At 47.4% G+C, this 13,757-nt stretch overlaps 1 protein-coding gene across 1 annotated transcript in view; it reads right to left on the bottom strand.

Annotated features, from left to right (window-relative positions):
• Positions 1 to 4,862: 4,862 nt before the first annotated feature.
• LOC306768989 (uncharacterized protein) overlaps positions 4,863 to 13,757 on the bottom strand; it is a gene marked incomplete at its 5' end in the record, with an annotated part of 18,973 nt that continues 10,078 nt past the window's right edge. The window contains 2 exons of the mRNA XM_079257490.1: positions 4,863 to 9,180; positions 11,098 to 11,240. Of these exons, the coding sequence (XP_079113616.1) occupies positions 7,465 to 9,180; positions 11,098 to 11,240 (1,859 nt within the window). The 3' untranslated portion in view covers positions 4,863 to 7,464. The remainder of the gene's footprint in view (positions 9,181 to 11,097; positions 11,241 to 13,757) is intronic.

The raw sequence follows: 13,757 nt of genomic DNA, 5'->3' as shown, positions 1-13,757 counted from the left end.
TACTTTGCTGCTTTTTAGACCAATCAGGTGAAGTTTGATCATTTCTCAGGGCACACCTGGTGATCTCTCACGGCACAGTGGGTGAAAAACACTGCTTTAGGCAAAACACCAAGAAACTGTGCGTCCTGATGCGTTCATGGTCCCAGACTGCAGGTCGATGTCCGACTTCAGGAGGAAGTAATGACCCGTTTGTACATAAAGCCGTTTTTATCTTAGTTATCTGTGATTATTTATCAAGTAAACACTTTAAATTCAGCCTTTATTACTAATCTTTATCATTATTTTTTGTTTTCGTTCATCCTTTGTGTCATTATGTTTGTTGTTTCCTCGTCTTTCTGTGTCTGTCTGCAAACAAACAGGAAATCATGACCTGAATGGGCGTTATCACCTGCTGGTCGGTCCTTTTAATTTAGGAGATTTCTACTTAGTAAGAGGAAAGATACAAACAGTTCCACTGTTGACGGACATATTCATGGATCTGATGCAGGGTTTTTGTTAAAAAACTAATAAAAAAAGATTCATAAGAAGATACTGATGAAAGAGACTCATTGTTCTTAGTTAAGTCAGGTTCAAGTCTCAGTTAATATCAGTGGTTTAACTTGAAACAGCGAAGAGACAAAAATGTTTTTCTTTAATTTTACGTACCTGAGATAAGACTGAGACACGTTTATTTCCGCCAATGTTTATAAGATTCATGATAGTCAACAGTAGAACAGTAGATGAGGCAGGGTGGGGGTGGGGATGTGGACCCAAATGCAGAGCTGAGGGAAACAGGGATGCAGATTCAAGACTGATTTAATCAAATGGAGGAACTCAGGGGACTTATACAAACAAATAAATGATCAAACCCCCAAGAACTGAAACTGAGGGGTATAAAAACACTGGGGAACCAAACAAGGAACGGGTGTACGAATGAACTAAAACAAGACCAGGTGAACTCAATGAACAGGAAATCAATGAAGCTAAACAACAAACAAGAAAACCAAACAGGAAACACTACAAAATAAAACAGGACACCTGAAACTAAGGCATAAAAAGTCTTAACGTGACAAGATGAGGCAGTTGGAGGGCCCGACCCCGACCCTGGACCCTGACCCTGACCCCGAACCTGGACCCTGACCCCAACCCCGACCCTGACCCTGACCCCGACCCCGACCATGACCCCAACCCTGGACCCCTGACCCCGACCCCTACCCTGACCCTGGACCCTGACCCTGACCCCGACCCCGACCCTGGACCCCTGACCCCGACCCCTACCCTGACCCCGACCCTGGACCCTGACCCTGACCCCGACCCCGACCCTGGACCCCTGACCCCGACCCCTACCCTGACCCCGACCCTGGACCCCTGACCCCGACCCTGGACTCTGACCCTGAGGGAAAGCTTAAATTTGACCTGGCTGCTTCTGGCTCAGTCTGATCAAATTCAGAAGTAAATATTCAAATTAAAAGCTGGTTTTAAACGACAATCTGCCACTTGAAATGAAAACTGACACGTAGGTTGAATTTAGTCAATTTAAACTTACTGCAGATTTCCATTTCTGAAGAGTATAAGTACACACACACGCAGGAACGGAAACGGACATTTGTCTCGAGCCCACGCTTAAAAATTACAAGGTATCAATCAAACATGCCTACACACACTGGTAGGTACTTTCTGTTGATACATTCCAACTGTTCAAGGATAATCTGACTCATTTTTGTCCCAATCTCCCCAGTCCACATCACATTAATAGAAGGTGATTTTCAGTCTGTTTATCAGAAAAAAAAAGGCTGCTCATGGAAGAAAGCTGTAGGAAATTTTTATAACATGGTACTGTCGTCAGTCGTTGTCTGAAATCCCAAATATCTTTTAAAATGCACTTGGAGACGATGTGATCTGTCCTCCTGCTGCTTCTTGGCTGGTTTAGCTGACAACATTGCCATTAAAGATGTTTTAGAGGCTTCTTGTGCAGGTATAAATAATAATTCTTTCCTTCAGCTTCTGCAAATCTGTTTCTATGTTTAAAACATTTAGCCAGAATTAAAAAAAAATTTTGCAAATAAACTCTTCTGTCTCGCATTCGTAGCTACAGGCATGTGTGAGTGACGTATGCTAAATTACATAAAGGGTTTAAGGTGCCTTATGTGAAGGTGCACATGAGGATTGGGTGTATATCGGCAAAAATCTGGTGATACGATATGTATCACATATCGTATCGCCAACAATACAATATATTGCGATATATCATAAGTATTATGCAATTTTTCTTTACTAGTAGTAAACACAAAGTTGTTGCATGCTTGACAACTTACTGAATAAGAACAGGATCTACATTTCACTGCAGAATAAATAAAAACACTGATCTTTATGTTTCAGAGGAATAAAGAAATAAAACCTGCCTCATCAGTGAAAACTGATTCAGTGCTTTTCGGTATCTCTGGTCATGACCTATGGTCATGAGCTGTGGGTCGTGACCGAAAGAACGAGATCTCGTATGCAGGCGGCTGAAATGAGTTTCCTCCGCAGGGTGGCCGGGCTCTCCCTTAGAGATAGGGTGAGGAGCTCGGTCATCCGGGAGGGGCTCAGAGTAGAGCCGCTGCTCCTCCGCATCGAGAGGAACCAGTTGAGGTGGCTCGGGCATCTGGTCAAGATGCCTCCTGGACCTCCCTGGTGAGGTGTTCCAGGCACGTCCCTCTGGGAGGAGACCCCGAGGAAGACCCAGGACACGCTGGAGGGATTATATCTCTCGACTGGCCTGGGAATGCCTTGGGATTCCCCCCCCACTGAGTTGGCAAATGTGGCTGGAGAGAGGGAAGTCTGGGCTTCCCTGCTTAGGCTGCTGCCCCCGCGACCCGACCCCGGATAAGCGGCAGGAAGATGATGATGATGCTTTTCGGTATCGATACATTGTCACAAAATATTGTGATATTTCAAAATTTTCTTACGCCCCTACATGAGGATAGGGGATTTGACTCTGGTCTGCAGGAAAAGCTGAGGTGCCTGCTGTCCAGGAAAGGCCCAAAAGCTTCTTCCTGTCACGGTGGCTGGAGGGAGGTGGACCCAAATGCAGGAGTCGGGAAGCCAGTATGCAGAAATCAGATATCCTTTTAATCCAAGACAAGGAGAAGGCCAAAAACCAACGAATGAACCAGCAACACAAGACAAGTAGTGAGGGGTATAAATACACGGAACACAATGACAGGTGAAGTAATTAACAAAATGAAACCAGGTGAATTCAATAACAGTAAATCAATGAAGCTAAACGAGAACCGAGGGAACTAAACAGGAAACTACAAAATAAAACAGGAACCCTGAAAACAAAGCAAAGGGAGAAACCCAAATCCTGACAGTACCCTCCCCACAAGGGCCAGCCACCGGACGGCCCAAAAAGTCCAGAGTCTAGAGACGGGCGGGAGGAGGGGGCCCGGAGGAGGGACCAAGGGAAAAAACAAAGTCCAGGGGCACAAGTCCAGGGGGCACAAGTTTTTTCCCAGGGGACTTGTGCCCCTGGGAAAAAACAAAGTCCAGGGGCACAAGTCCAGGGGAAGAGTCCAAATGGCCCCGCTCAGGAAACAGTCTGGGGCAGCCTCGGCTCTGGAGGACGGCCGGGAGGCCCAGACGACGGGGGCAGCCTCGGCTCTGGAGGACGGCCGGGAGGCCCAGACGACGGGGGCAGCCTCGGCTCTGGAGGACGGCCGGGAGGCCCAGACGACGGGGGCAGCCTCGGCTCTGGAGGACGGCCGGGAGGCCCAGACGACGGGGGCAGCCTCGGCTCTGGAGGACGGCCGGGAGGCCCAGACGACGGGGGCAGCCTCGGCTCTGGATCCCTCACGTTGGACACTGGAGGCGGAGGAGAAGGAGCGACCTCCTCGCCGGACACTGGAGGCGGAGGAGAAGGAGCGACCTCCTCGCCGGACACTGGAGGCGGGGGAGAAGGAGCGACCTCCTCGCCGGACACTGGAGGCGGGGGAGAAGGAGCGACCTCCTCGCCGGACACTGGAGGCGGGGGAGAAGGAGCGACCTCCTCGCCGGACACTGGAGGCGGGGGAGAAGGAGCGACCTCCTCGCCGGACACTGGAGGCGGGGGAGAAGGAGCGACCTCCTCGCCGGACACTGGAGACGGGGGAGAAGGAGCGACCTCCTCGCCGGACACTGGAGACGGGGGAGAAGGAGCGACCTCCTCGCCGGACACTGGAGACGGGGGAGAAGGAGCGACCTCCTCGCCGGACACTGGAGACGGGGGAGAAGGAGCGACCTCCTCGCCGGACACTGGAGACGGGGGAGAAGGAGCGACCTCCTCGCCGGACACTGGAGACGGGGGAGAAGGAGCGACCTCCTCGCCGGACACTGGAGACGGGGGAGAAGGAGCGACCTCCTCGCCGGACACTGGAGACGGGGGAGAAGGAGCGACCTCCTCGCCGGACACTGGAGACGGGGGAGAAGGAGCGACCTCCTCGCCGGACACTGGAGACGGGGGAGAAGGAGCGACCTCCTCGCCGGACACTGGAGACGTGGGAGAAGGAGCGACCTCCTCCTCGGACACCGGGGCTGGCGCTGGGGCCGGTGGAGGAGCGTCCCAACCTGGGACCCCCTCGGGAACTCGGGACAAAAGAGGAGCGTCCCAACCTGGGACCCCCTCGGGAACTCGGGACAGAGGAGGAGCGTCCCAACCTGGGACCCCCTCGGGAACTCGGGACAGAGGAGGAGCGTCCCGTCCTGGGACCCCCTCGGGAACATGGAGCAAGGGGGGAGCGTCCCGTCCTGGGACCCCCTCGGGAACATGGAGCAAGGAAGGAGCGTCCCGTCCTGGGACCCCCTCGGGAACATGGAGCAAGGGAGGAGCGTCCCGTCCTGGGACCCCCTCGGGAACATGGAGCAAGGGAGGAGCGTCCCGTCCTGGGACCCCCTCGGGAACATGGAGCAAGGGAGGAGCGTCCCGTCCTGGGACCCCCTCGGGAACATGGAGCAAGGGAGGTGGACGAGCTCTGGGCGCTGGCGTGGGAGCCTGCAGCACCGGAGACGTGGACCTGGGCGCTGGCATGGGAGCCTGCAGCGCCGGAGACGTGGACCCGGACGCTGGCGTGGGATCCTGCAGCGCCGGACGGGTTCTGGGCGCTGGCGTGGGAGCCTGCAGCGCCGGACGGGTTCTGGGCGCTGGCGTGGGAGCCTGCAGCGCCGGAGACGTGGACCGTAGAGCTGGTGGCTTGATAGCCAGTCTGGTTCCCCAGAACCGCGACCGGACCTCCCTCTCCACCAGCTCAGGAGCTGGTCCAAGCCCAAGCAAAATACCCACCAGTTCGTCACAGGTCATGGTCTCTGGTGGTCTCTGCTTATGGCGCCTGGAGTGTCCTTTTCTCCTCTCCTGCTGGGTCCTGGGTGGCTGGTTCATTATGTCACGGTGGCTGGAGGGAGGTGGACCCAAATGCAGGAGTCGGGAAGCCAGTATGCAGAAATCAGATATCCTTTTAATCCAAGACAAGGAGAAGGCCAAAAACCAACGAATGAACCAGCAACACAAGACAAGAAGTGAGGGGTATAAATACACGGAACACAATGACAGGTGAAGTAATTAACAAAATGAAACCAGGTGAATTCAATAACAGTAAATCAATGAAGCTAAACGAGAACCGAGGGAACTAAACAGGAAACTACAAAATAAAACAGGAACCCTGAAAACAAAGCAAAGGGAGAAACCCAAATCCTGACACTTCCATCCTCCATGAGAAGCAAGAACTGAGTTCTTGTTCTCGAGGCTGCAAGAACAAGAAAAAATGTCTTATTCGGCAGGTCCATACATATTCCACGAGAAGCACGTCTGCAGCGGGGAGGGATCACTGCGGGGGGGCACCAGGTTATGTTTTTACTGCCGTCTTTTTGCTCAAGATAACTTAAAAGGTTATGGACGGACTTTTATAAAAAATTTCAAGAGTTGTTGCAAATGTAAAAATGAAAAACTGATTAAATTTTGGTGGTGATCAGGATCACCGTTTGGATTCAGGAATGCTTTAAAAGGATTCTTTAACATTGTGCTTGGCAGAGGTTTCCGCTCTCCGAGTGATTTTATAGTTTCATATTTAACGAGCAACTTCGCCCGCAGCTGGGCGGGTTGTGCACCCGGCTGGGTCCGAGTGTTTTAAAGGTAGAATATGTAAGATTTTCAATATTTTCAAAATAAATTAACTAAAAAAATAACTACAATCATAATTAGATAGTTTTTTAAACATGTAGGTTCCAGTCTGTCCATATTTGATGCGTTATTAAATTACAAGTTTAATTAATGACAAAGACCCTTCTTCAATGTTTTCTGACCAGTGAAAAAACAAAAAGTACTTTTTTCCACCAGTAGGGGGAGTATAAGCCCATTTATTGCAGAGCGGCTCTGAGCTACAGCTCACAAGCGATTCCTGCCCTCATTGGAGTTGGCAAGGAGGAGGGGTGAGGGGTGAGTTTTGCTCATTACTGCCAACCTGTGGTCGTTTGTGGAGGTAGCAGTTTTGTGGTTTTGCTCACGACCTGGTGTTTGCCACCTGGTGGTGGAAAGAATCGCCTTGAAATCTTACATACTCTGCCTTTAATGCCACATGTAAAAATGTTTGTACTTTCTCACCACCTCGATCAGCTGTTTTATTAAAGCAGTCCGTTTTACCCGCAACAGTAAAAACGCGGAAGCAACAATTCCGCTTCATGTTTTCTCAGTGTTAACCACGCCCACCTCACATGTCCGACCAATCACACGATACTACTCGGAACCCCACAAGAAAAAAGTTCTGCCAGCCCGATGTGTCGAGAACTGTCTTTAAACACGTCTGCGAGAACAAGATGACGTCATTTTCTTCTCGGAGCCTCGAGAACAAGGAAAAAGTTCTCGCTTCTCGTGGAGAATGGAACAGGCTTTACTGATGTGTTTCCTCCCCACAGCAGCACCAGTAATGTCCAGTAGGCGGTGTTGGGTGTGGCCTCTTCTGGAGTCCAGAACAACGTCCTTCATCTTCTTCACAATTCAAACATTAGTGATTGCTGCACCACATGGACAGATGGCTGACCTCCCTGTAGTTTGTGGCGTCATCGTTGGAGATGCTTCGTCTACAAACTCCGCTGCATGGTCAGAGCTGAATGCGAGCATGCGCGTCTCCCGGCGGAGCTCCTGTGTAGCGTGATGGTGCGTGACGTGTTATTGGCAACCTGTACCGCTTGTCCTGAGGAAGTCCGGCAATCAGTTGCACAGTGAGCAGCTGGTCCAGTTTGATGAGGAGCTGTTGTGGCATGATGGTGTTTAATATGAACAGCATTCGTACATACGTGTCCTTAGTGTCGTGAGAGCAGCACTGATTGGTTGACTGGTTGGCTCGGTATGCAAACTGCAATGGGTCCAGGGTGAAGTGGATGGTGGATTTGATAAGAGACATGACTGTTTAAAGCATTTCATGATCAAGTTGGATGGGTGCTACCAGGCAGTAATCCAAATTTTAACAACATGACACTTTATCTAATAAACTCAGCTGTAGATCCGTAAGTTACGAATCCGAATCCAGCATGTAGCGGCTGAGTGAATGTGGTCTGGACTCTGTGGAGGAGAGTCCTGGTTTCAGAGACGCTGTAGAAAGACAGAAAACCTGCTCTGTGATCCAGATACACTCCTACTCTGGAGGAAGGAGGACCTGAGACTGACGTTTGGACTTTGTTGTGAGAAAATGTGTATCTGGTTTTTTCACAACATAATGACCAAGATTTGTCAGTGGATCCAAATCTAGATGTATGTGAAACTCCTGTTCTGTGAATGTTCTTGTAGGCGACTGCTATACTAACTCCATTAACACTCCACTCCACCTCCCAGTAACAACGTCCAGTCAGACTCTCTCTGCTCAGGACTTGACACCAATAAAAGAATCTGTCTGGATGACTAGAATAAGACTGTTCTTCTTCCATTAATGTTGCTTTTCTGTCTCCATCAGATAGTAACAGCTGTTTGTTTGCTGTGTTTGGATCCAGTGTGATTTCTGTTGCATATTTCAGGAAGTCAGCTCTGCTCTTTGGTTCTGGTTGAGGCAGTAAAACCTCCACATCAGTGAGTGTCAGTGAGATGTTTGTCCATGTCTCTGTCAGGATGTCCTGTAGTTTATCTCTGGTCTCTGACACAGCTGCTGTCACATCCTCAAAGTATCTGAGAGGACGAATATTGATGCTGGATGAGTGTGTAGACTGACTGAGGGCTGACAGTGAGGGGTAGTTGTGTAGAAACTGGCTGTGATCCTCTGTGTGTGAGAGCTGCTCCAGCTCGCCGTCTTTCCTCTTCAGCTCAGTGATCTCCTGCTCCAGCTTCTCCTGAAGCTCTTTGACTCGACTCACTTCAGTTTCCTGCTGGGATCTGATCTGCTGCTTCACATCAGAGCTTCTTTTCTGGATGAGACGGATCAGCTGAGTGAAGATCTTCTCACTGTCCTCCACTGCTTTATCAGCGGAGACATTGATGGCCTCCACCTCCTGTTGAAGCAGCTTCACATCTTTCTCTCCGTCCTGGATTCTCTGCTGGATTTCTTGTCGACTCACCTCCAGCTCCTTCTGCTTCTCAGCTCTTTCTGCTGCAGCTGGGACTGTTTCATGACCTTTATGTTCATCCATTAAGCAGAGATAACAGATACTCTGCTGATCAGTACGACAGAAAATCTTCATCACCTCATCATGACGAGAACAGATGTGCTGCTGGAGATTCTTGGAGGGGTCCACCAGCTTGTGTTTCTTCAGCTGAGCCACACGATAATGAGGTTGGAGATGCTTCTCACAGTAAGGGGCTCCACAGTCCAGACAGGACTTGATGGCTTTCAGCTTCCTCCCAGTACAGACATCACAGGCCACATCTTCAGGTCCAGCATAGCAGTGATCAGCTGGAGCAGCTTGGAGTCCAGTCTTCTTCATCTCCTCCACTAACTCTGCTAACATGATGTTTTTCTCCAGGACAGGTCTCGGTATGAAAGTTTTCCTGCACTGAGGACAGCTGTGGATTCCCCTCTTATCCTCTTCATCCCAGTGGGTTTTAATACAGTCCATACAGTAGCTGTGTCCACAGGGAATAGTCACCGGATCCTTCAGTAGATCCAGACAGATGCAACAAGAGAATTTATTTTCGTCCAGCTGAACTCCTCTCTGCGCCATTTCAGCTCTCAGTAACATCGACTCTGTCACTTTCTTTAGATTACTGGACTATAAACTACACTGACATCTGATCACCTTTTGCCTTTAAGTGAATGTGGCCAATCAGATCTTCCGCTTCAGCACGTGTTGGTCACAACTATGTTCTTGATCAGAAGGGGAAGAAACATATGTGAAGAGAGTGGAGCTGCTGTGTTTCATATCAGGATGAAGGAGGAGTTGGAAGGTTTCAGTTTCAGGAAGAGTATTTTTAGGATACACTGGTTCCAGCTTGTATGACCTTGTGGGCATGCTCCTGGCTCTGGATCCAAAGCCAGAGTCAGTTGTTGATCCACCGAAGTGGAACTGGCTTACAGCTCTCCTCCTCATAGATGGCTTGGCCTTATGGTTTTACATAAAAAAATGGGTCTAAACGGCAAGATGGCAGACACCCCGTAGCCATGGTAACAGGTGTTTGATTGACTTTTTTGTCTGTCTTGAGGTGTTACACGTGTGTGCCAAATTTCATTGTCCTGTGTCAAAGTAGATGTTTGATGTTTTGGACCCCCCCCCCCAACAAATCAAATCAAATCAAATCAAACTTTATTTCTTGAGCACTTTTCATGCCTCAGGCAACACAAAGTGCTTTACAGGATAAAATCAAGATTAAAACAACAACAAGACATGGTACAATGTGTGAAGGTCCTAACTAATATGAATGCTTTCAATTTTGGTGCAGATTGCATGTATCTCTGTGGACATGCGAGTAAACCGTATTTCCATGCGTTGCCACGGTAACACAGTTCCTCCTATTAGAAAGATTTGAACAATTTTTGATCCCCATCTTGTCATGAAGCTTCCTGCCCAATTTGGAGTCAATTGCATGAATTCCTTCTGACTAGTTCGTTCAAATACAATGCGCACCCAAATTTTGAAAAATGGCCAAAATCGCCAAGATGATGGACACCCTGTTGCTATGGCAGCATGTGCCCGATTGACTTTTTTGCTTGTCTTGGGGTGTTTCCCCTTGGGGATGAATACAGTATCATTGATTTGATTTGATTTGATTTGATTTGATTACACGTGTGCCAAATTTAGTTTTAGTACGTCAAAGTAGACTTTTTTGACCCAATTCTTTGGGGGATTTTTTTCTTGTATAGGGGGCGCTGTAGAGTCCTTTTTCCATTGAAATGTATGTGGACCATAGATTATTGAAATTTTTGCCGGGCTGGAGGTGTGTACCAAGTTTCACAACTTTTAATGGGGGCTAAGGGGGTCAAATTTGAGCGTGTTGCGCTCGTCCACTTTCTGTGTAATCAGAACCTGCCGATCTCAAGTAAAGGTGAATAAACATGTTTTCCAAGTAAATATGACTATTTCCATGTAAACTCGAAGGCGAATACTTTAATTCGACATTATTTGATTTCAAATAATTAATTCCAAATTAAAAAACATCTTGTAACCAAGCTAATGTCTGATCATTACCAGCTCTTCTGTCTCCATGTATTCTGATGTGGTAGTCATCATGGAGGTCCCGTTGCTCCCCTTCCGGTCTCCGAGGGGCTGAACAAGGCCACTGCTCTTGGTCCTGGTCTCTTCATGTTTTAGAAGGAGAACCGCTTCATTTTTATTTAATTATATCAACCTTGGTTTAGCCAAACAAGTAAACTGAGAACCAATTCTGATTTACAATGACGACCGGGACCAGAAGCAAATATTATTTGACTTAATCATCACTTAAAATTCATTTTAATAAATACAAATATTGCTTTTTGGGACAAATTTTGTTATGTAATTAAAATTCAAACAATCAAGTTTAATTATTCACAAAGCTTGTAATTATGTAGATATTATTTAGACATCTGTGCAGAAAATAGACTGGAGACCCCTAAGTCCCAATGGGAGACATCTCCCAAGGTGGTGGAGAATGAAAGGACTAAGATCCTGTGGGACTTCCAGATCCAGATAGATAAAATGGTGGTGGCCAACCAGCCAGACATAGCGATCATGGATAAGCGGCAGAGAAAAGCCGTAGTGATCGATGTATCCATCCCCAATGATGGAAATAGCAGGAAAAGGGAGCACGAGAAACTGGGGAAGTACCAAGGCCTCAAGGAAGAACTGGAGAAGGCCTGAAAGCAACGCTGGTACGCATTGTCATCGGGGCACTGGGGGCCGTGTCCCCCATGCTGGAGAAGTGGCTCCAACAGATACCTGGAGAAACATCATACATCTCTGTCCAGAAGAGATCCGTCCTAGGTACAGCTAAGATACTGCGAAGGACCCTCAAGCTCCCAGGACAGGTAGAGGCCCCGAGCTTCCATGGTTCAGTGGTTTTAATGGACCAGCTGCCAGGAGTGACATGATCACAATCAGAACAAACTTTGTCCCTGAGAGGCAGTTAAGAGGCAGAAGAGCAGCAGAATAAGCAACAGGTACAGATTAAAAAAAACAAAGCAACGAATGAAAAGGTTAAAAACTCAAAGACAATGTGATAGTCAACATAAATCTATTACATAAGGGTAAGGTCCTGAAAGACTTTAAATACAAAAGGTCGTTCTCCTTCTCTGGGTCTTGCAGGCTGGACAGCAGAACCTATGACCAGATCACAACAGCTCAAATGCTTGAAAGAAAGCGTGATGGGCTGCTGACACGAGAATACAGACCACGGTGATGCATGCTGAATCAGCGCTTGTAGCACAGCGGATGTTAGCATGGTTGAGAACATCCAGCTGAATGAGGAGACTCGTGGCAGCAGTTATTAATCAGATAAAGGGAGCATTGACATTTTAACCAACAACTAATTGTGTTGGTTTTGTTACAATACGGATTAAAAACAATCTTTGATTTAGCTTTTGAAAAAAAGGAGAGAGAACTATGAAGTCAAATTCACAAAAAGCAAGCTGTTGCAGCCGAGCCGGCAGCAGTTGCCACCTGTGAATATTGCCGACATGATTCAAGATGAAAGCTGAGAATGGTCTGACGTGCGACCAGCGAAGGGAACAAACCACAGAAGAGGAAGATTAGAGCAGCTGTAGAAAGTGTTTGAAGAAAGGCTGTGCGAGTGTGTCGGCCATGTTTAAAGCGGTGCAATACCTCCACCAACCGGTGTTGGAAGACGGGTGTTAAAACACTGAAGTGAACTGTGAACCCAGCTCTGCCCACTAGTGGAGGAAGTGACTGCCCACTAGTCGCATAGTCTTTGGACTCTTGTTGTGTAAAAATCCTGTCATTCCCTTTGTGTTTGAGGCATTCAGGAGCAAAGCGTTAGTGTGGTCCAGGACACATCTGTGTTCACACACATTTCTGTAAGAATGTGGCCTTTTTTGTGTCAGACCACCTACAACAGGGGTGTCCAAAGTTGGTCCTCAAGCACCAATGTCATGCGGGTATAATTGTATTCTGTTCCAACACACCTGGCTCACATTAACCCTTTTCATGCAGGTATTAATAAAAAAAATTCAATTAAACTCAATTCAACTTTATTTATATAGCGTCAAATCACGGCAATGCCATCTCAAGACGCTTTACAGACAGAGAAGAAAAAACAATGCAACATTTTTTAAGTACAGTATTTTACCTCTACAGACATATGCAATGGTACTTTTTTTTTGTTATTGTTATTCAGCATTTATCATGATTTATTTTAATGTATTCTATAAAATATTTATTAAATAATATATAATCATAAAATATAGCTGTTTCATTTTCTTTTCCTATTTATTACAAAGGCAAACTTGTGTAATTACATTATGTTCAGTTATATCATATATTTATTTATTCTACAGTGAGTGGAAACGTTTTGGATAACTCACTAACGTCCACTGAAGTGGTTTATTTACAAAATACCATATTCATTCATGAATATGCAAGAAAAAAAGCTTAAAATAGGTGTCCTCTATATGGCAACTATGCATGAAAGGGTTAAATGGATCCAACAGCCAATGAGGTTTTGCACATTTACAGGATTAGTTTGAGTCAGGTCTGTTGGAACAGGGCTACATGGAAAACCTGCAGGATTGTGGCCCTCCAGGACCAGAACTGGACACCCCTGATCTTCACAGTTATGATCTCTTCATGCTGCTCTGGCGCTCTGCTGCCACCAAGTGGACAGATTTCACACTGCAGCTTTGTCGTTCGCTGGAAGTGAGGTCTGAGTAACTATTACCAACATGAGAACATTTAAAATGTTCAGATTCCCGTAAATGATCTATGTTTTTGTGTGACGCTGCATGTGTGCAGGGACGGCTGCAGGATGGAGAACGTGCAGAAGAACGTGGGCAGCAGGAAGTTTGCCTTCAGCGGCGTCCAGCTCCTCACCTTCCCCAAACTCTACAGACCTCCAGACGGCAGCTATGGATAGGCTCCCTTCTGTTTCTACACATGTTTTTATATCAGACCATTGTTTTCTCCTGTTGTGTGTGTGTGTGTTGTAAATATGAGATGTTTCTGTTCATAAGGAGCCTCTGTGCTGTTGACTGTGATGCACATGTTTGAATTACAAACATGTTATAATAAAAGAAGACTTGGAGACCAAGTTGTCCTCCTGACGTCAGTAATAGAAGAATGAGCAGCATGCAGGTAGAAAATCATCTGAAACTTCAGACTTTCTCAGCAGTTTTTAACACAAGACCCATTCACACACCCGG

Source organism: Telmatherina bonti (assembly GCF_933228915.1).
Source record: "Telmatherina bonti genome assembly, chromosome: 18".
Taxonomy (NCBI): Eukaryota; Metazoa; Chordata; class Actinopteri; order Atheriniformes; family Telmatherinidae; genus Telmatherina; species Telmatherina bonti.
Note: the sequence above shows the minus strand (reverse complement) of the source record. Positions and strands in the feature narration are given on the sequence as shown.